The 23,834-nt window shown below is 43.9% G+C and overlaps 1 protein-coding gene across 3 annotated transcripts in view; it reads right to left on the bottom strand.

The window, feature by feature from the left end:
• Positions 1–23,834, bottom strand: part of CASP3 (caspase 3) — a 114,499-nt gene that overhangs the window by 90,183 nt on the left and 482 nt on the right. The window contains exons 1-7 of one of the 3 annotated variants that reach the window (XM_045286866.1): positions 19,628–19,660; positions 16,770–16,830; positions 15,291–15,415; positions 11,776–11,904; positions 8,277–8,452; positions 7,647–7,770; positions 5,655–5,933 (exon numbers count right to left, since the gene is read on the bottom strand). In XM_045286866.1, coding sequence (XP_045142801.1) covers positions 5,704–5,933; positions 7,647–7,770; positions 8,277–8,452; positions 11,776–11,904; positions 15,291–15,415; positions 16,770–16,822 — 837 coding nt within the window. In that variant the 5' untranslated portion in view covers positions 16,823–16,830; positions 19,628–19,660 and the 3' untranslated portion in view covers positions 5,655–5,703. Of the gene's footprint in view, positions 1–5,654; positions 5,934–7,646; positions 7,771–8,276; positions 8,453–11,775; positions 11,905–15,290; positions 15,416–16,769; positions 16,831–19,627; positions 19,661–23,834 lie in introns of those variants that run through there. The other 2 variants (XM_004696462.2, XM_045286867.1) reach the window with 2 other exon arrangements.

Below are 23,834 nucleotides of genomic sequence, written 5' to 3'. Positions count from 1 at the left end.
CTTTCAACTAATTTGTCTGATTTCCTCTAACAGAACTAGTAATTATTAGGTTTCTGGGTTTACAGCTATGTCACCCAAAAACATATAGCAAAGGGGGCAGACTACACAGTGGACTCTTTCAGTTCAAACATGTTACTGAATTGAATTATTGTACCAAGTTTAAACTTGGCAAAAGAATGCTTGCTTTTTCTGAATGGCATTCCTGTGTCAAATCCCTAGTTTCTTTCATTATCAACACAGCAGACAGCTGATATTCTGTCCATGAAAATCCTTTTGTGGATATTTGTGGGCCTGCTCATCATGCAATAATTATAATTATAAAATTATAAACATAGATTTCTCTTAGGAAAGAATTATTGGAAAATAAAAATGAAAGGATAATTAATACACTAATGTGACTGGTCACCCTACTTGCTTTGCTTCTTTAACTAAAAAAGGAATTGAGTATTACTTTTTGCTTAAGCCCTATTGTGAAATACACTAGGATATCTCAATTAGAACCTACAGAGGTTGAGGCAAAGGAAAAATGAAAACAAACAAGCTTCACATATTCACTTAGTAGGGCTATAAGTGAAAACGTATAGTAATTCTCAACAGCCCTCCCTTCTGCACTGGGGTTATTTATCTCATTGTTGCATGTTAGCCCTACTGCTTCCCTTTAATCCTATCTTAAACACCACTTTACACAGCTCTAAAGAAACACACATGATACAGAGAGGAACACACTGAAGTCTCACGTCATCCCGTCCCCACCCTGTCCCCACTCGTTGCTAGTAGGGTGATTGATGGTCGGATGGGATCCGCCTTCACGATCCTTCTCATTCTGAATGGCAAGTTCTGCAGTCCCAGACTACCTTCGGCTTCGGTGATTCACTAGAAAAACTCAGAGAGCGCACTGCTTCTGGTGGGTTCTGACCGTTTGGTTTATTACAGATTTGACAGAGGTGAAAGTCTGTCGAGGGAAGAGACACATGGAGCAGAGGCCAGGCCAGTCCCGAGTGTTCTCAGTTACTCTGCTGATAACGGTGTGCGACAACATGCACAGAGCACTGCCAATCAGGAAGTTCCCCTGGGCCTAGGGGACCAGTTGGTGTTGGGGTTGTTATGTACAGCTGGTTTGCTGCCCGTGTGGCTAAAGTCAGTCCCCAACCCCTAGGCAGGTCAAGACTCTATCACATGACCCAAAACCCCTACCATAAACCACACTTAGTTGGGGAATGAGACCACTCCCCAACCTGCTTAATTAGCCCTGTGCAAAGTTGTGCATTCTACAGCTTGTCCAAGGAGCCTACCTTTGGGATATGAAATGCCCCAGGATGTTGTATGTATGTCTCCCTGATATATACTTTCCTTCCTGAAAACCTGTCTCTTTTGAGCCCTTTCCTCCCCGTATAGTCTCCCATCACAGCAAGTGAATATTGGTTATGCTCAGCCCAGGTCTGCCAAACATGCACAGGAAGGGGAGCTAAACCTCCTGTCACCTCTGAACAAAAGCACTTTGGTCAAGAAACAGAAAGTCTCCAGAAAGATCTCACCAGATCAACTCAGGAGACACTTGAAGCGAGGGTCTGCTGAGCTCTGTTCTGTCAAAATCCTAGCCTCGCCCTAATGCATTTATGACCGTTCCTGTGACATGCTACTCCTAACCCCCCTCAATTTACTTCCTGACGTACAATTCCTTTCCCACAGGCTTGAGGATTCTCCTTCTGTCTTGTTCCTTGTTTTATCAACCAAAGCCAAGCCTCGTGTCTCTCTCAGCCTTGCGAGCAGTGAGACCAGGGTGGGAAATGTGATCGGGGTCCTAAGACAATCAGATGTTTCCAAAACTTAAGGATCATGTTCCAGGAATTGAGGGCAAAGGTTAGCTCTCTTAGTGTACGTTCTTTATAAAAACACATATCCTCATCTTCCCCTTTTTAAACACAAAATAAAGCATACTATTTATAGTGTTGGCTAACCACAGGGTCACTATAGTTCACTCACTAGCCACTCTGTAGGAGAAAGATGCTGCTGCCCGCTCCTATAAAGACTTACAGCAGTGGCTCTCTTGATCCCGCCACATCCTTTCATACAGCTCGTGTTGTAGGGACCCCCAACCACAACATTTTCATTGCTACTTTATAACTGTAATTTTACTACTGTTCTGAATTGGGCGACCCCTGTGAAGGGTTGTTTGACCCCCAAAGGGGTCATGATACACAGATTGAGAACCGCTGACTTACAGGCTCAGAAACCCTAGAGTCACTGTGCAGGAACTGCCCCACTGGTCACCAGTGGGCTTGGTTTGGGGCAGTGGTTTGACTACAGTGGTATAGTATACATTTAGTTTTTGTCCATTAAGTCACCCTAACACTTGAACTGGATCCTCACTCAGCATGCTGAGCGTCCAATCCTGTCTTCTTTGCTGTTGTGTTGCTGCCGTTTTTTAAATCATTGAATAATTGTGTATTATTATTTTGCACATGTGCAGGTCAGGGGGTAGGCTAGAGATGAAGAAATGAACTATTACCTCCAGGAGTACTAACTAATCTTACAGGTACTGCCATATACCTCTCCCTAGGAGTTTATACCATATGGGCACTGCTACCAGTGTCTGAGCACGCTCATTTCCTCACGGATTTGCCCCAAGAGGTTATCAGATGCTTTAAATTTTTGCCAAAGTGATGTGACAAGTTATAGTTTAAATTTTTATGGATTATGATAAAGATTAAACTCTTTACTCAAATTTAAGGGACATTTGGTTCTGTTGGTCTTTGTAATATATGCCTCATTGCCCTTGAGTTGATTCCTGGTGACCCCATGTGTATCAGAGTAGAACTGTCCTTGTCTAGTGCTTTCCATGTGTATGATCCTCCAGAAGTTAGCATGGCAGCACCTCCCACCTGTGGGTTAGTATCTGAATGTGGGTTGTCTTATGTATCAGCCTTCTTCATACAGCAGAGATTAGAATGGGTTAGATTTTCCCAATAAATCACAGAATCACAGCTTGATGCCACCATTACTATTGCACGAGTCCTGGTTCCATAGAGGCTGATTTCATCTTGCTTTTTTTCTGATTTAAAAGTAATATGGGTTTATTATGATGATTGGGGAAACGGGTGCATAAGCAAATATGGTAAAGAAAGCTGATGGTGCCCAGCTATCAAAAGACGTAGCATCTGGGGTCTTAAAGATAAACAAGCAGCCATCTAGCTGAGAAGCAACAAAGTCCACATGGAAGAAGCACACCAGCCTGTGTGATCACGAGGTGTCAGGCATCAAAGACCCAAAACAAAAAAATCCTATCAATATGAATGAGGGGGGAAAGGGAAGTGGAGTCCCAAATCCTATCTGCAGACAATTAGACATCCCCTTACAAGAGTCACAAGGAAGAGACGAGCCAGTCAGGGTGCAGTATAGCACCGATGAAACATACTTTCCTCTAGTTCTCAACCTGTGGGTCACAACACCTATGGGGCGGTCAAACAACGCTTTCACATGGGTAGCCTGATTCATAACAGTAGCAAAATCACAGTTATGAAGTAGCAATGAAAATAATTTTATGGTTGAGGGGTCACCACAACATGAGGAACTTATTAAAGGGTCTCGGCAAACTTATTAAAGGGTCTCGGCATCAGGAAGGTTGAGGAAAAACTGCTCTAGTTCTTTAATGCTCCCTCCCCACCCCCCACCTCCCCTGCCACTATTCTGACACCAATTGTATCCTCCTGGTATCACTACTCTCATTATTGGTCCCGAGGGCTTTCTCTGTCCTGGATTCCCTATGTTGCAAGCTCTTATCTGTACAGTGTACATGCTCTGGTCTAGATGGATTTGTATGGTAGAGTTGGGGACATGATAGTGGGGGAGAGGAAGTGTTTTACACTTCAGTAATATCCTTCACAAAGCAAGCAAACCAAGGGAAAATCGATTCCTATTTAAGAACCAAGATCTATGCAGCAAGATCATTTTAACAACAGGGTCTGAGAGACGTGGGAAGCTTACCTTACTCAGTAATCTGCTATCACTTCAAAATATTAGATCAGATTTCTGTTACATCCCCTTTGACATGAGAAAACTTACCTCTTGGCTAAAAATTTCACTTCCACTTAGTAGCACAACAAAGTTGACGCCGGAGACAACAAAAAACTTGAACGTGTTGGCAATTGTGTTAAATTGATATTTTGAAATAAAAATTTAGAATTACAAATTTTTACAAAAAATGGCCACACAGGAATAACTTAAAGATGTCACTACAGGCTGTACGTACTACAAAAAGTTACAGACATCGTCACTATGAAGGTGGCATTTACAAAGGCTTGCGTTCCTTTCTTTGAGCAAAGAGAACGTAGACTGGAAATGTCAGAGTAAAAGCCGAAGACAGGACAGTGCAATGTCAGCTACCACCTCCGAGGGAATGGGATGGGGGGCTGCCACCCTGGGGCCCCTTCCCGGGCCTTCAGCTTCCTGTCTCGGGTTGGGTGACTTCCAAAGTCCCGTGTGCCTTGTCCTTTCTTTTCAGAGGGCGAGATAAGGTTGTACCAGTTTCCTTTTGATTGTCAACTTCAACAGAAAGCAACGTGCTCAAAATGTTTACCACAAAGAGGACTTTGACTTTTATGGTGGCAATCGCTCTTGGGAAATGCCCGCATGAGAAGCTTCTGGCTTGGTTCCTGCCTTGGAAGTAAACAGCCCCACAGGCAAACCAGGGGGGCCAGCACCTCCTCTGGAGCCACAGGCTGTGGGTCTGCCTTCTTCCCAAAGGCTGACAAGGGTCCACTTGGGACCTCTCCACCTCTGCTCTGATTACCAAGCAGACTGTGATGGGTTTATTGCTCTCTTCCTATTGTTGATCAGGCAAGCAAGCTGTATATTTTGATATTCTCTAGAGCGGCTTCACCCATGAAGCATGAAGCTTGAGGTGTTTACATGAATAGCTCAAGTATTCTGCTGGTATGTGAACATGAGACGAATTTGCATAGGACAAAAGACAGGAAACTCATGCTGGTAGATAGATCTGAGGCATCTCAGTTGTCCTCTGTCCCTCCACAAAGGCTGGCTTGCAAAGGGTCAATCCAGTAGGCTCGCACTCTCCAAACGGTTAATTTCTTTTTCAGTAATCCACATGATTTTTTAAACCATAGAGACATGCTCAGGACAAAACATCACAAAACCACAAGCTCAGGGAAATGCTTGGAAGATAACAATTAACCGGTTTAAAAAGTAAAGGTCTCCCAGCTTTGGGTCATGCCAGCGGACTCCTGCGTCCCCGGGCCTAGCTCAAGAACAGCAAAATCAAGTCTTCTGCTGAGAGCAGATTTTTAGAATTCATTCCTGAAGAGCACAGCGTTTTCATACTTACTTGAAAATTCAGAACATAGTACCATCAGACTTGCTAATTATGAAAGTTGTAAAACTACCATCATCTCTCCTCATAACAATGATGACACTATCCCTTTTAATGTTTCCTAACAAAAGTCGGTTCCAACTACCTGGCTTTTGGTTTGAGGTAGCTTCATGGTGGTTTTATGATGATGAAAATAGTGTGCTCCGAAGGACCACGGGAAGTATTTGAGTAGATATAAATGAAAGAAGGGAATAAAGTATTTGCAGTTATACTGTTTTTCGTTTTTGTTTTTCACTTGCCTCACAAACTAAAAACAAACCTCCCCACCCTCCCCAAACGGACACAACCCCACCCCACTCCCACTCCTAAATCTTCCTTCAGTGACTAAAATATAGGTCCTTGGTGAGCATGGACACGATGCATGGAATTTGCTTCTTTGCATGAAACATGGAGTCAAGGGAGTAGGACTCAAACTCAGTTGCGACCTTGCGGTTCACCCGAGTGAGGATGTGCATGAGCTCCAGCTTGTGAGCACACTGCTTCAGCACGGCACACAGCGACTGGATGAACCAGGACCCGTCTTTGGAATTTCGCCAGGAGTAGTAACCTACAAGGCAAAAGAGAGCCAAACACCATGGGCATCTGATTTTAAGCCGGTGCTGCAGACCATGACACAATCACAAGGGCACGTTTGGTTTCCGGCGGTGTGTGCCCGTGCTCTCAGCAACGCCCGTGCTCTCAGCAAAGGCAAGACACACCGTGGGCTAATTCTACCATCCGACGAGGGAGACTTCTTACTCTCCAGGCGCCCCTTCCAACAGCGACAAACAAGAAAACATGCAGGAGCCAACAGACCTAAGAAAGATCATTATGCACAGCACGGTGTTTCCATCAGATTTCACCTTGCTTTAACACTGGATGAGCCAAGTGGGGAGGGGGAATCAATTGATTTGCCCTCAATTTGTCTATAGAGTTCCTGGAGCAAAAAAAAAATCCATGAAGGGAAAATATTGTATTTATTACATTGTTGTTCAAATGAACTAACTAGGCTCACTGCCTGAAATTGAAAAGTGCGTTTACTTTGAGAGATGCTGGGAGCACAGGTTTAGTCGTGGGCGGCTGACCCCCAGATGAAGCCCTGGGAAACCACCAGACCCCCCCTCCCCCCATGGGGAAAATGCACCCTTTCCCCTTTATGGCCGAGGGTTTCGCTCCTGGAGCAAGTTACAGTCTTGAGAGCCCACGGGCACGTTCTACTATAGGGTCACCATGTGTCTGAATCAGTGGTCCCCAACCTTCCTCAGGCCGTGACCCTTTCATACAGTTCCTCGTGTGGGGTGACCCGCCTTTGCTACTGTTATGAATTGGGCGACCCCTGTGAAAGGGTTGTTTGAACCCCAAAGGTGCCGCGACCCACAGGTTGAGAACCGCTGGTCTGAATCCCCTCAGTGGTAGTGAGTTTGAGTTTTTTCAATATATTAAGCATATTTGAAAATGCTGAACTCTTATTAAAATATTCAAGTACTGAGTATAAGATTTAAACAGGTGACAGAAAACAAGATAGTGGTGACAGTGGCACAACACTGTGAATGTCCTTAATGTCGCTGAATCGTACATTTTAAAACGGTCACACGTTCCAATGTCTATCTTAACCACCACCAAAAAACTGCCCCCAAAATTTCAGCACAAAATGAAAAAATTTGCAATGGTGAATTTTGTTATGTGTATCTTACCATTGTCAAACTTGATGACACCCCGCCGATAAATATTGATTTATATGATGGCATTTCAACACAACCATTAAAAAAATAGAGGCTAATATAGTTTCTTAATTGACTTCTTTTGCTCTTTCTAGCTTTACTCTCTTATATAGTCACAATTATCTTTCTTATTTCCAGTCTTCCAAAGGTCTCCTAATAAGCACACCTCTGTCCTATTCCACAAATTGGGTCGAGTTTTGACTTTAGCCTATGTTACAGTATAATACGAGGGGTTTCAAAGAGTTTGTGGGGAAACTGCATGACCTTTCAATTCCACTTTCTCACACACATTTGTAAGCCCCCCTTTACTATCTGGTATGAAGTACATGAGTGATGCTGTGCTAGTATGCTCATGTACACACACATATTCAAGCATGTAGGGGTGTACATGTATGCACATTTTCTAATCAAACATGTGGCAAGAATCGATCTGCTGAGGCTTCTGTATGATTAAGGTACACTGTAATACTAATCAAGCTCTTCAGAGTTCCACCTTGCAATCCATGACAGCAAGTAACTTCAAATCAACACACGACAGACATTATTTGTAATGCTCTTACCAGGCGCTGTAGAGTATGCATATAAGAAGTCTGCCTCAACTGGTATTTTCTGACATGCCATGTCATCATCATCGATAGCACTGTCAGTCTCGATGCCGCAGTCCAAGTCTGTGCCCCTGCAGGCCTGGGTGGTAGAACAAAACAGGGGGTGGGTTGGGTAAGCATGCATATTTCTCCAAGAATTAATTATTTCTAAGAAATGCAAAGATGGCGTGAAAATGTGTTAATTATGTTTTGGTTATGTAGAAGTTGAAATTTATGCTGCATCTCTAAGTGATGGTTTAAATGAAGAAAGAGAGTAAGAAGTCAGTAGTGTCAAGGACTGACTCAATCTCGCAGAGATTCTACCGCCGAGTCAGGAGTGCCTGGCGGGTCACTCTGTGGGAATACCGGGTAGTGCAATGGCTATGGCCTTTGGCTGTTATGCAAACAGTTAAGCGTTACGTCTACCCAGAGGCACCTTGGAAAGCCTAGTGATAAACTGCTAAAAATTCCGCTGATGAAAATCCCCGGGGAGGAGCAGAGTTGGACCCTGCCACTCTCGAGGTCGCAGTGAGCAGGAAGCCACTTGACAGACCCCAGCAGCAACGACAGGCAGCAGCCCAGCTGATGAGCTCGGCTGCACAGTACCTGAATAATGAAAAGTTTGGGCTTTCCCGCGAGGCTTCTACAATTGTCCCCTCGGAAGAAACGTGTCAGCTTCTTCAGGTCCACAGGTCCATCGGTTCCGTAAATAACGCCTTCATCACCGTGGCTGAGAAGCACACACACAAGACTGCTCCTTTTGCTATGATCTTCTTCAGAAACTTGAAAGGCATTTACAAAAAAGGGGGTAAAAAAACAGAGCCATTTATTCAACCCTCGAAGATCACCTCTAGGAGAACAACACAAAGAAACTGAACTAAAAGCTCTAAACCTAACGCGGTGCAAAGCAACATCTCTTCAAAGCAATTAGGGAGCTGGAATGAATAACCTCTTTAAACAAAAGATTCTTAGCAAGATATGTAAGATCGGGACTAGGGACAGTGTAATTCAACAACTCTCATACTTTATTACGTGGGCAAGTCAACAAATATTGCTACTAGCCTCCCAGTTCACACATGCATGGGTTGTTCTAAGCAGAATGTGCTTAACTATGCTTCCCTGCTTAGGGGATGGCAGCAGACAAGTTCTTTCAGTAACAGACTTGTCTTAAAAATAATAATAATTTATAAATTATCAAGGGTTCACGAGGGAGGGGGGGGAAGGAGGAGCTGATACCAAGGGCTCAAGCAGAAAGCAAATGTTTTGAGAATGATGATGGCAACAAATGTACAAATGTGCTTGACACATGGGTGGATGGATGGATTGTGATGAGAGTTGTACGAGCCCCCAATAAAATGATGTTAAAAAAAAATAGACTTGTCAGTCTTCTTAGGGTTCCTTTAAAAAGCAACAGAAAAATGATACTTTTTTGTGCAACGGGGAAAAAAATTGAAGAGAACATTTAATAGTTAACACTTAACTTGTTAAGCTTCAGGGCTTTGGGAAGATGATCACTGATTTTCTTAACAAGTGATATCAGCCCTTAGCTCCATTTTTTTTTTTTTTAATTTTTCATGGTGCAAAAGTAACCTTTGACTTTAATATATTTGTGGGAAAAGACAATGGAGAAGCCCAGTATCATCAGCTAAACAAGGTCAGGGGCTCATTGGAAAACAGATTATCATTTGATCATGTGTTAAGGCCAGGTTGAAGCTGAAGAAAGTGAAAAAAGTTCTCGACAGCCAAAACACAGCCTTGAGTCTCTCCCACCAGAATGTTGAGAACACCTGAGGCGCAGGTTTGACGCATGGGACACTAATAACAGACGAGCTGATGAGCTGCGCGAGGGCATCAACAACGCCCATCGTCCCTGGAGAAAGCAAGAGGCTATCAAAAGGACGAGCCAGAAAAGATTAAAATGGACGTCAGACCAGACTCTGAAACTTGCTCTTGAATGTACGGTTTCTAAAGCATACGGAATAAATCACGAAATAAGAGACCTGAACAGAAATGTTCAAAGAGCAGCTCGAGAACAGAGTAAGACATCACAGTGAGCTTATAATGGAAAGGAAGCCCAGTAGTTAGAAACCAAAGGGGAAGAACACACACAGTGTACCTCAAGTGGAAAGAACCTGGAGGGAGAGCGAGGCTTGCACTGCAATACTGAAGGATTCTGTGGGCAACATATTGAAAAATGCAGAAATCATCAGTAGGGAAGGATACACAGTCACTGCACCAAAAAAGGTGCAGAAAATTTGAACAATAATATATCACGTGCCAGTAAAATTCTGAAGCTAATTCAAAACAGATGCAGCAGTACATCAACCGGGAGCCGCCAGATATGTAAGGCAGATTCACAAAAGGGCTATGGTTGATGTCAGATGGAGCTTGGCTGAAAGCCTAGAAGTCTTATCCTCACAACTGGACCAGTGGACAATGTCACGATAAACCGAGAAAAGACTGAAGTTGTCAAGGGTCTCATTTTACTTGGCTCCATGATCATCACTCACGGAAGCAGCAATTAAAAAAATCAAACAATGTGTTTACTGCCCTGGGCAAAATGTGCTGCACAGCACCTTGGTGAGGTGTCACAGAGCACAGGTGTCACTTTGAAGATGTCATCTATCGGTCCCAAGTCCGGTCATTTCAATTGCTTCCCAGGCCTGGGAAAGCTGGACGACGGGGGAGGAAGCCTGAAGAAGAATGGAGGCATGTGAATGAGGGTGCTGGTGAAGCCCACTGAGAAGTCCTGGGACTGCCTGCAGAACTCTAGGGGAGAAGTACCACCCAGAATGCTCGGCAGAAGCAAGGTTGAGGAGGCTTGTCTCCAGCGCTTTGGACACGCTATCCGGAGAGATTCTGTCCCTGGAGGACATTTGCTGGGTAAAGTAGATGGTCATTGAAGAGAAAGACCTTCAGGGAACTGGATCGACACAGTGGCCACAACAACGGAGTGTTGAAGATAATAACAACTGGAATGATGGAGTGTTTTTGTGCTGTTGTACATTGGATCATTGTGAGTCAGAATCGATCAGACAGTACCTATCAAGTTTATAGGAATTCTGCTGCACACAAGCTTTTAGAAAGAGCAAGCATTTTAAGGAAGGTCAGCAAGACTTCTGGATGAGTCAACAAAGAGACTTTCAACCTCGCAGAAGAAAGAAGTTGTGGTGGAAGTCCAGAGGCTAGGGTGGGAAGGCTATAGAACTACTGCTGAATAGATAGTTACCGAGACTGGAATTTCACGGGGCTCAGCACTTGCAATTTTATGGAAACATCTTGCCTGCTACAGGCTTTTGGTGCAATGAGGGTCAAGAGTATAATGTGAAGGTCAGTTATATTGAATAAACTGATGCTTACAACAGTATTTTACGATCCAAGCCAATGACGATGACTTTTATGGAATGTATCTGAACTACGGATGGACCAATATGACCCAGAGAAAAAGGTCCAATCGGAACAAGGGCTTCCAAAGAGATCTCCTGGGCCAGCTAAGGTCAAGACAGTGAAGTCAGCTCTAGAGGTCATGGTGAGTGGTTTTTGCAATCCAAAATCCTAAGATTTTCTTAAAGGACATAGGGCAATCATGGGGTCTACTTATAAAGAAGTTTTAAGAAAACTGGGGAGAAAAAGCCTAGTTGTGCCAAGGGTTTTTCTCCCACCGTGACAATGTGCCCACTCATTCTCCCAGGGTAGCAAGGGCTACTCTTAAAATTTTGTTGGGAAGACTGCCCCCATCTAGCCTACAGCCCTGATCTCGCCCTTTCAGACACCCTTTAGTTAACCAAATTCAAACAACATTTTACAGGGAGACAACTAGAGTAGATGGACAGTGCCCCAAATTGCTGCTTTGATGTGGTATCGTTCGAAGAGGACAGAATGGTTCAAGGAAGGTTGAGAGTATGGAACGCTGCTTTCAGATCGGATAAACCCAGAAGGAGGGGAGGTTGAGGAACAACAGATAGCATCATATTTTTACATTTTTGTGTAATAAAGGTTCCTATGGTTTTGTAGCAGTATTTGTTGACTTGACCTTATCGGCATAATTACAGCTAAGGCAAAATATGAAGCTGGCCAGCGAAGGTTATTCTTGGGCTTCTCTTACCACCACGCATCAAAGTCACCATTTCTTCACGCGAAAGATCATTTTTATTCCGGACTTCATATTTCAAGGTCCCGAAGGTTTTTCTGAGCTCCGCTGCATCTACATCCGTACCAGACCGAGGTGCCATTTCTTGGAACAGAAAGCATAATCGTAACTATTTTAAAAAATAATAACTGCTTTGAAATGAAAGGAACCGCTCAGAGCCAGGCACAGCCTGTCCACCCTGTCAAATGCTAAGAAAATTCTAATCCTTTGGATCCGTGAATTTGGTTCACACTTATACAAAGTTTGCTTTCTTAGTACATGCAGCTTCTCCGTGACTAAAATACAAGTCACAGCTGAAGTGCCTATCAAGGTGGGCTTTCTTAAATAAATCACTATTTATTCACTTAGAGGAATATCGTGTTGCCATTACAGACAAAAATTTGCCCTGGTTAAAAATGGTCATGGTTATTGTTTTATTTATTTTTTTTAAAAAGACTAGAAGATAACATGGTCTTGGTTTTGTTCACTACAATATTATGAATATTAAGTTTTAAAGTTAAGTTTTAAAAACTGTAAGGTAAAACTATTGGATAAAGATGAGAGGGCTTCCCAAAGGTCACGGAAAAATTCCACTTTTCCATAAACCTTCTGAAGCCCCATCAAACACACCAAAATAATAGTTCATTTTTTCATGAAGGGGAGGGGAGTTTGCAAAGGATTTTCTTGTGTATATTCTCTAGAGAAATGTTATGAGTTGTATTGGAGACTGAGAAGGGGATTTGTTGAGCAGGCAAGGGAGAACGGAGAGGGTAGCTGCAGTAGAATAACAGAGGCAGAAACAGAGAAAACCAGGTTTAGGAGGGACTGAAGAGTGGCGATGGGATGCTTCTTCTGCATTAAAAATCTAGTAACAAAGGAAGGAGACAGAAATCGGATCACTAAGTACAAGGAAGTAAGGCAAAGAAAGGTATCTTTAAGACGGGGATAAGAGTTCCTCAGTGGGAGAACTGAAGAGACCAGAAATATAGTAGACTATTACATCCAGTAAGAGCTCAGCCTGTGCAGACAGACAGACCATGTCGGAATCCCAGCTCAGCTAACGTGTCTGTGTGTGACTCTGCACAAGGTTTCTAACATTTCAGAACCAAGTTGTTTCTCGGCGTTATTGGAAAACTTACATGCGACAATACCGGCAACATGGTTGAGCTGGAGACAATTCATATGGCCCTTCTAGCCACCAACCCTTACGTGATACATCATCATTCTGGACTCTGTACCTGTGGCTATTACCCCACTTTGGAGAGTGTGCTCTACTATACTAACAGATAGGGCTAGGGTGGGAGTAAGACTTGATTTTAGTAGTGTGTGAACCCAATCACCACCTTTGCTCCCTTAGGGGCACCTTTCAATTTTCCTAGAGGGTCATCCTTCTGCCCTTGGGAGTCTTTTGTTGTATTAGCCTCCATCTAGCCGGCTCCTACTCCTAGCGCTCCTGTGCCCACTCCTTCGTCACCCTCCCGTTGTTCTTAGGGTTGAGCCCATTGTTACAATCATTGTGTCACTCCATCTCGTTGAAGACCTTCCTTTTTGCTATCCCTCTACTTTAAGCAGTATGATGCCCTTCTCCAGGGACTTGTCTCTTCTGTCAGCATGTCCGAAGAACAAGAGATGAAGTCTCTCCTCCTTGCTCGTAAGGAACATTCTGGTTGTACTTCTTCCAAGACAAATCTGTTCGTCCTCTGGCAGTCCATGGTACTTTCAATACTCTTTGCCAACACAATAATTCAAATGCACCAATTCTCTTTAGGTCTTCCTTATTTAATGCCCAACTTTCACATGCATCTAGGGCAGTGGTTCTCAGCCTGTGGGTTGCGACCCCTTTGGGAGTCAAATGACCCTTTCGCAAGGGGCGCCCGATTCAGAACAGTAGCAAAATGACAGTTATGAAGTAGAAATGAAAATAATTGTATGGTTGGGGGGGGTCACTACAGCATGAGGAACTGTATTAAACGGTCACGGCATTAGGAAGGTTGAGAACCACTGCTCTAGAGTGATGAGAAATATCACTGTTGTGTCTGGTGAGCCTTAGTCCTCAAAGTTACACGCTTGCTTTTCAACGCTTTAAAGAGGTCTCGTGCAGCAGATTTAAGCAGCGCAATGAGTCCTGTGATCTCCTGACTTCTGTTTCCATGGGTAGCAATTGTGGATTTAAGCAAGATGAAATCCTTGACAACTTCAATCTTTTCTCTATTCATTCTATTATCTATTGGTCCAGTTGTGAGGTTTTTGGTTTACATTGAGTTATAATCCACACTGAAGGTTGCAATCCTTTATCTTCATCAGGCAATGCTTCAAATTCTCATTTTTAGGAAACAAGGTTGTTCCACCTGCATGTGACAAGAGACAAGCCTTCCTCCAGTCCTGCTACCATATTCTTCTTCATTTAACACGGCTTCCCTGATGATTGGCTCAGCATAGATTCAGTAAGTATGATGAGAGGAGGCAACCCTGACACACACACCTTTCCTGATTTTAATCTATATAGTATTCCCTTGTTCTGTTCTCACAACTGTCTCCTGACACATGTGCAAGTCCCACATGCACATAACGCAATGTTCTGGGATTCTCTTCAAGATTATCCATAGTGTTTTTTTTAATGATTCACACAGTCAAATGCCTTGGTATAGTCAATAAAACACAAGTAAACATCTTTGTGGTACAGAGAATACCGTCTGGGCCAGACTATGGAGCTGTGGGACAGGGACTGGAGGGCTGGATTTCTGGCCCGTGGAGGCAGAGGCCAAGGGACTGAAAGACTGAGACCAGAGAGACGTGGCTGCTGACAGACTTGGCTGCTGTGAACAATGACTGTGTCCTTACTATATGCTGATCCTGACTTGTAGCAATCTGTTAACTTTCCTAATGGCCCCTGTAATTGTGAGTTTTGTCTGTGCGTACTGTGCGGCCATTGTAATGAATTATCAAACCCGTAAAAGAAGAATGCTGTGGGAGCAATGGCTGGTATCAGAACAGGGCAGAGAAGGGTCGAGGGTGAAGGCATGTCTGACCCCTGCCTCATAGCAACAGGGAAGCCAGAGGAGGTCAGGTATGTCCACCTCCATTGCCGTTCACCAAAAGGGTTTGCATAGATCTTGGAAAGCCATTAAGAAGGAGCAAGGAGGAAAACGAATCAGGTTAACAGAAAAGTCAGGGTGTGCATACAGGAAGGTAGCATACAGATAAGAGGATAGTCTCTGGAAGACAGGGATTTTGAAGCTAGGTACAAAAGTTATGAATTTGTGTTTTATGAGAAGCTTAAAAAAGTTCATGGAAAAATGGAATTAAAGGATAATGGAATGTTTCCAGGAACTTTTTGAAGCCCCTGCATATGACCTGTAGGATACTGCCCTGTGTCTACTTCATGGTTATCCTCCGTTATGTTCTTTTGACTATTAACATTTTAATAATATTTTTTAACATCTCAAATGACACACACATTCAAAAAGGTTTGAAGACTCTAAGATACATACTTGTGCTTGAGTGGAAGTTTTTGTTGTTAATTATTATACATAAACCCATCTCGGGATAATCCATTTTGTAACAACTGTCCAAGGGGACACTGGAGTCCATTGACTTGCTTCCATGGAAGATCTTCCTATTTAGAAATCAAACAATAGTTGACAGAGTTAGAAAGGATCTATGCTGCTCAAAAGAACACCTGCTAGGTCTGGAACATTATGAGAACAGGCTGAAGGCTTGCCTCGTTGAAATTTCACAACCATCGGTTTTGCAGAAGAGGAAAGACATGGTGAAGTAATGTCCTGGGGCTGGGGCAGCCGTGAGGACACGCGCTGGGGTCGAAAACACCTCTTGGATTTCCAAGTTCACACTTCTAACCTGCATGTTTCTATTTTCTTCTAAATGCTAACACACTCCCGTTCGAATAGATTAAACATAAAAAAAAAATTATTGTAGCTTTGGTGAAGTACTGTATTTACTCGAGTATAAGACAACCCGACTATCAGCCGAGGCACCTAATTTTAGACCAAAAACTGCATAAGAAATGTGCTGAAAACCTCAGCTTACACACAAATATACACTATTTTATCTTTCCAGGTTGGAGCAAAATCTTGAACCCAAATCCAAGGTCACTGCCATTGAGTTGATTTTGACTCACAGTGACCTCAAAGGACACAACTGCTGTGTGGGTTCCAAGATGCTAACTCTGAATGAGGAACAGAAAACCCTGTCTTTCTCCCTTGGAGCAGCTGGTGGTTTTCAACTGCTGACCTTGTGGTCAACAGCCCAATGTTTACTCACAGTGCCACCAGGATTCTGGAAACTTTTGCTTAGAGGGTGAAGAGTCTTTTGGATTTGGGGCGGCCACTCAACTCTGCTGCTGAAAGGAGCCCTGACTAATGCCATCTCAGGGGTATGGCGGTGCTTTCATAAAACCTGACAAAAATACAGCCTAAGCCTGACCTTTGACCTAGACACAAATGAGGAAACCACAAGTCAAAACACCACCAAACACACTGCATCAAGTCAATTCTGGCACACGGAGGCCTCAGGTTTAGGAGCCCTGCACCCCAGTTTCACTAGCTGGATTTCTGATTACGGGTCTGCCTGGTGGCTTTCTAGCCACCTCTTTTATCCACTTCACATTTCCATGAAAACGTCAAAGATGAGATTCCAAGAGGTGAAATTCACCGTGTAAGGCCACATAGCTGCTGGTGGAACCCAACTTGATCCATAAAGACCAAATGTAATACCCCAGCCTTCCCCCCTTCTCAAACGTCGCTATCCAAGGAGGCTTTTGAAAGTTTGTGGGAAAACTTCACTATCTTTTAATTCAATTTTCCCAAGAACTTTTCAAAGTTCCCTTGTCTAAATATACACACATCCTTTTTTTTTTTTTTTTTATCATTTTATTGGGGGCTCGTACAACTCTATCACAATCCATATTTGCACATCTTTTGGATGACCTAGGATTCTACTTGGATACTCACGCTTCCAAATTCTTGATAGATTTCGAATCCACAGAGTTTTCACCGGTCTCCATGGTATTAACTAGAATAAAAATAAAGTAAGTCAATATCAGCCATCATAAAGCCATTCCACGATGTTCGTTATCCCAATGTTTACTTCTCCACACTACTGATTTATATGGACATTTTGTATCAGAGCTTACATTCTGAGCCCGGAGCTTGCAGAGTGGAGCCTTGGTGGCATACTTGGCTATGAGTTGGGTGCTGACCACAAGATCAGTAGTACGAGACCACCAGATGCTCCACGGGAGAAAGACAGGGCTTTCTACTCCCATAAAGATTTACAGCCTCGGAAACCCACAGGGGCAGTTTTACCCTGTCCTCCGGGGTCACTAATGGGTCAGAATCGACTCAGTGGCAGTGATTTTAGAGAGTAAACCCCACGTCTGGGCCTCCTCCGTAGTTGTGTTATGGACTGAAACGAGTCTTCCAAAACGAGACGTTTCAGCTCTAACCCCAGGTCCCTGTTTGGATACAGGGTCCCTGAACACAGTGTCAGTTATGCTGACAGAACAGTGTGGGTCTTAATCCAAGCTGAGGGGTGTTCTACAAGAGAGCAGGAGATATAGGAAAAAGGGCGTTATGAAGATGCAACTTGAAAAACAAATACTTCGGAGCTACCAAAGAAACAGAGGCAAGAAAGGTCTTTCCTGAGTTCTTTGAAATACACCCAGAACTGAGACTACATTTTTGTTGTTTAAACAAACCTCAAAATGCAGTTACTTTATTACGGCGGCCTTGTTAAGCTAATACAGTTTGCACTGCTTTTAAGGCTAAAAATATCTAACAATGATCAGCTTATAAAAATGCCAACAAAGGGAGCCCAAGTGTGAATGGGGTAGAATGGCAATCTGAGGTTGCCAATCCGGCTCTTACCCTGTATCAGAAGGATCAGGAGTGACAAAACCAGAGGTATCCCCCTTTAATGAAAGTGATCCTGTACCTGCCCCGTCTATCTACCTCTCTCTTTCAGACATTCACCAAGTCTGTATGAGGCACAAGGAAATCTCCAGCTCGCTCTTACATACACTAATTCTGAGTGGGCAGCCCGCAAGCCAAACCTACCCGTGGGAGATTGAGAAAAGGGTGTTCTGAACTCCATCAACTAGAGAACAGTTACAGGCTGACTAATGAGTCTGGAAACAGACAAATACCAAATAAATGGTTTATTGATATTACATTTACAGCCCATGAAAACACATCATCTGCCTTCCCAGACTATAGAAAATCTGGGTCAAAACAGTGAGAAACGAAAGTGACTGAGTAGTTACTGAAAGGCAACCTGGACCTCTTGCTAGTGTCCTTTCTGGCCCCGTAGTCTGCCCCATAATTGGTCCTTTACATGAGCATGATTACAAGGTTCAGAGTTCAGGGACCCTGAAGTGTTCAAAGGTCCCCAGCACCACCTATCCAACCCTAGAGATCTCTCATCAGGTACTTCTTTTGCAAACAGTACAGTAACTCTTTGAATGAAATTCAGACTTAATAATTCTCTCCTTGCAACTGGTAATAGAAGCTTTAGCTTTGAATCCGCTTTCCAAAATCATTTCCTTATTGGCTCAGATCAATAGATTTCATTGAAATATTATGATATTTTTCAAACAAACCAACTTACTCCAACCAGTCAGTTCTTAAAAGGAAAAGAAAAAAAAGAAGTTCACATTTAGGTGGATCAATCTTAATTTAAGTATTTAAAATATAGTCATTTCTGGGATGAAGCATGAGATTCGTCCTTGTTTTAGTAAAGGAGTTACTGGCTGAACGATAAAAATACATGAATTCTTTTAGAATAGAATAATGGACATAATTTCCTTCATGGTAGTACCTGAATGATACATAATTAACAGTATCAGTTGACCTTAGTATCCTACTTCGACTCATCACATCAGACACGTACCCATGGGCATGCTTGCTCCTCACTGGTTGCCTCCATCTACAACACCCGCCCCTCCCCCGCCCATGAAGGCACCAAGTTCATAGTCCTGGGAGGAGACCTTTGGTTTTTGCAGTCACTGAAGTGCTACAGCAAGCATGACCTCACCTCTATTAGCTGATGCCTAGCTGAACACAAACTCTTCTGGGAGGGTGACCTCATCTTAAAAGGGTTACACAGTTACCCCCTCAGGGAAACAGTTACTACCCTGAAAGATAACGGCTCTTAAGATTTCAGAACAGTCTTAATTTGACAGATCACTTAGAGGGAAAATAAACAGATGTGTGTAAGGGGGGGGGGGGGCGCGGGGGGGAATGCTCAAGACTATATCCTAATCCTGTGAACTTGAACCACTTCCTGTGCTGATAAACTGTAGCTTGGTAGCATTTCAGGATGCTGATGAAACAAGTAGAGACCGAGTGACAGCAGATGGCCACCTAGACCGAGGTCGTTATCACTTCTCCAGTTCCTGTCTGACTGCCCTGCTCCCCCAACAGGCAGCTCTGCATCATTTTTTATATCATTTTATTGGGGGCTCGAACAATTCTTATCACAATCCATATATACACCCATTGTGTCAAGCACCTTTGTACATTTGTTGCCATCATTCTCAAAACATTTGCTTTCTACTTGGGCCCTTAATATCAGCTCCTCATTTTTCCCCTCTGTCCCTACTCCCCCCTACCTCATGAAGCCTTGATAATTTATAAATTAGTTTGTCATATCTTACACTGTCCAATGTCTCCCTTCACCCACGTTTCTGTTGTCCATCCCCCAGAGAGGTTATATGGAGATCCTTGTAATCGGTTCCCCCTTTCTAGCCCACCTTCCCTCCACCCTCCCGATATTGCCACTCTCAGCACTGATCCTGAAGGGATCATCTGACCTGGGTTCCCTGTGTTTCCAGTTCCTGTCTGTACCGGTGCACATCCTCTGGGCTAGCCAGACTTGTCAGGTAGAACTGGGATCATGAGAGTGGTGGGGGGGAAGCATTGAAGAAGCAGCTCTACATCACTGTGTACATCTCCCGCTGGGTTTTTCCCAAAGAGGTTTCAAATTTTAATGTTCTGCTTACATTGTAGACTACTGGACACTGAATGCAAAATAAAGCAGAATCAATTATCTATAGAATTAAGGCAATTAAAAATTAATTTCTAATGCGGAAATGTCAATACTAATCTACAAATCATTTTTTAAAAGGGGGTGGGGGAATCCATCTGCTACTAAAATATTGTTTAATGCTTTGTTTACAGTAGAGATTTCAAAACGAAGTATTATATTAGTACAACCAACTCCAGCAGTTTCTATTCACCGTGGCTGCATCTGTCCTACATGGAAAACTTGAGGTATGAGATTAAACCTGGTTATCTGCCCTAAAAGTACAAACACACCTCACAGTCATCAAGTACACTGGAACTCACAGTGATTCTGAAGGACAGAGGCAAAGTGTCACTGTGGGTTTGAACATGGGTAGCACAGCTCCATGCTTAACCCAGGATGCCACCAGGGCTCCTTCAGGGTTTTAAATCGCAGAATGAACACAGAAGAACCTATACTGCGGATTTCTTAATTCTCCCCATGAATCTTTTTTTTTATTAGATTGTTCTTTTTTAAAAAATCATTTTACTGGGGGCCCATGCAATTCTTATCACAATCCATCCATACAGCCATTGTGTCAAGCACACTTGTTGCCATCATCATTCTCAAAACATATGCCTTCTACTTGAGCCCTTTATCCCCATGAATTTTAATACTTTGAAAAGTTCATTAAAAACACTTAACCAAACATAAAAAAGGAACGATTCCATATGTGAATTCAGTACGTGACAGTGTTCTATTAGATGTTGTTAGGCGCCACGGAGTCAGTTCTGACCCACGGCGACCTATGCGGAACAGAAGGAAACACTCCTGGCCCCGCACCATCCTCACATTGTTCCTGTGTTTGAGCCCATTGTTGCAGCCACTGCCAATCTATCTCATTGGAGGCCCTCTTCTTTCTCACTACCCTTTACTTTACCAAACATGATGTCCTTCTCCAGGGACTGGTATAAGATGTTATTATTCCCATTTTATAATTCAATTGCCTAAGAGTTAGAGAAGCTAAGCAACTTGCCAAACTTTTCAGTGGCAGAATTAGAATTCAAACCAGGAACTTACTTGAGGGACCAAAAGACCAAGCTCACGCCATCAAGTCAATTCTGACTCAAAGAGACCCTATGCGACAGGGTAGAACTGCCCCTGTGGGTTTCCGAGACTATAACTCTTTCAGGAAGTAGAAAGTCTCATCTTTGTCTAGTGGAGCAGGTGGTAGTTTTAAACTGCTGACATTGCACTTAGCAGTCCGATGTGTAACCCACTATCCCACCGGCACCTCCTCTATGCCTAACTGGTACGGCAGGTTAAAAGTTGGGCTGCTGACTCCAAGACTGGCTGTTCAAATCCACCCATTGCTCTGAGGGCAAAACATGAGGCTGTTGGCTCCTACAAAGACTTAACCTCAGAAACCCTAGGGAGTAATTCCACTCTGTCCCATGGGGCACTTTGTGTTGAAATCCACTCCTGGGCCAGTGGTTTTGAAATTTGTTGTTGTGTAGGGACCATACAAAAATGAAAATACTAAATATAATTTCAAGAAAGGAATCCAAGTCCACAACATCAAAAGCTTCTCACTCAGGAGAGACAAACAGTAAATAAGATGGCAGGATCTGACTGCAGACTGTGAAACAGCATATAGTGCACTCACTGTAAGTAATAAAGAAGATGAGGTGATGATTATGCAGTTTCTAATTCAAGCGGGTGATTTCCTCCTGAAAGTCATTTGGGTGGGACTTATAATGATGATGGCTAGAAGAGTCATACTAAATAATTCACTGCACTGGAAATATGTCTTTGAAAAAAAAAGAAAAATAAGCAAAACAAAACAAAATTGTAACTAGGCTTTGTTGCAATTTCACCACCAGCACATTCAAAGTGGACGAGCACATCTTGATAAAGATTGGTTTAATGGCCAAGAGCCCTGGTGGTGTCTTAGTTAGGTGTTGGGGGCTGCTAACTGAAAGGTCGGCAGTTCGAAACCACCAGTTGCTTCATGGGAGACTGAAGAGGGTTTCTACTCGTCATGATTTAGTTTCAGACACTCACAGGAACACCTCTCTCTACTCTGCCCTAGGGGATCACTATGAGCTGTCATCAACCAGATGGCGGTGGGTACTACCTGGCTTAGCACTTGCACCACTACCTCGCATATTGAAATTGTTCACCTGCAGCATTCCTTTCTAACTCAAATCTTTTCATTAGGATTTCCTGTATCCCACTAAAATTGATATAAAGCCTACTACTGCAAACCCATCCATCCTGGAAGAAGGTAGGCCAGAGTGCTCTCCTCGGAGGCAAGGGTGTCGAGACTTCAGCTCACATACTTGGACATGATGCCAAGAGAGGCCAGTCCCCGGAGAAATACAGCATGCTTGGTAAGCTAGAGGGAAGTGGAGAAGAGGAAGGTCCTCAAGGAGACAGAGTGACACGGTGGCTTCAACAATGGGCTCACGCATAGGAACCATTGTGAGGATGGAGCAGGACTGGGCGGTGTTGTGTTCTGTTGTACATACGGTCGCTCGACGGCACCCAACCACACTGTAATCAAAACACAAACCATGGGCATTCATGAAGACATTTCCTGGCACCTGGTCCTGGAGATGGAGAAAGTCACTGAGGACAGCCGAGTCCCTGCGCCCCAGGAGCGTGTTTATAATCTAGTAGGGGAGATCGTACACAAGCAACTGCAAGGGAGATGCCACTTCTTTCCCTCCTAGGAAAAGCCGGAGTCAAAAGAACATCTAGCAGCACTGAAGAATTTAGTGAGAGCTGAAGGATACGTCGGTGTTCCTCAAGCAAAAGCGATACAGGGCGGGCACTCGAGGTGGAGAACAGGCATGAAGGTCAACATGACTGTACAGAAAGTGAAACTGTGAGGGTGAGCTATTAGGCTAGGGAGGGTAGGCTAATCTGACTTGGGCCTGATGACAGTGTTCAAGCGATGAGCCACTCTTAGGGAGAAAGACAGGCCGTCTGCTTCCGTAAAGCGTCACGCTTCACGGCCTTGGCAACCCTATGGGGCAGTTCTACCCTGTCCTGTAGCGTCATTAGAAGACACATTACAGAGATCAGATGTAATATGAGGGCAAAGGCAACAAACCAAAACCCACACCAAACTCACCACCGTGGAGTCCATTCCAACTCATGGTGGCCCTCTATGGGGTTTTCATGGCTGTAAATCTCGATGGGCGTGGAGCCTCAACTCTATCCCACGGGGCAGCAGCTAACCTCGTGGTTAACAGTTCAATGCTTACCCCACGGGCAAAGGCACAGACAGCTGTCTGGATTTTCCTTTTGTAAAGCTCCCTGCAGCTGTGTGTGTGAAGGGACAGGGAGAGTGTGGGGGTGGAAAGACCTGAGAAGAAAGGGCTGTAAGTAGGAGAGGCTACACTCCAGACTCGAGCATGTTGATTAAATCCGATGGAGGGAAGTGGGGAGATGTGTCAGATGTTTAGGAAGACCACACAGTGGCTGACTGGGGGAGCCACTAGGCATGGAGGCGGGAGGTGGTGGTGATGGAGATAGTTAAGAATAACCTTTGGTTTCCATGGTTGATGACAATTACTGAGAGTGGGTAAAGATGCAGCGATTTTGGGGGAGGGGGCAAGATTGGCTTGTGAGTTGATTCACTGGAAAACACTGGGTGGTTAGCCTGGGAAAGAAGCACTGGGTTAAGCACCGGCTGCTAACTAAACGGTTACCACAAGCTGGCTCAAGATCAGCAGGAGGAAGATGAAGTAGTGCGGTTCAGTAAAGAGGCTATGACCTCGGAAACCCTAGGTGAGTTCACCCCTGGGCTATAAGGTGGGTTTCAATAGGGCCCGAGGGGATTTCAATGCAGATCTTAAAAGACTGACCAAGGCTACACAGTCACTGGGAGCAGCAGGAAGGACCCTGGGAAATGTGTGGGTCTGAAATGGAATGGAAGCTTGAACAGAGCTCTCTGGCAAAGCTCAGTCACACAATCAACCAGACACAGACCAGCGCCACGTCTAACA

Source organism: Echinops telfairi, unplaced genomic scaffold (assembly GCF_000313985.2).
Source record: "Echinops telfairi isolate 266 unplaced genomic scaffold, ASM31398v2 ScPeMD7_9;HRSCAF=40, whole genome shotgun sequence".
NCBI classification, from domain to species: Eukaryota; Metazoa; Chordata; class Mammalia; order Afrosoricida; family Tenrecidae; genus Echinops; species Echinops telfairi.
Note: the sequence above shows the minus strand (reverse complement) of the source record. Positions and strands in the feature narration are given on the sequence as shown.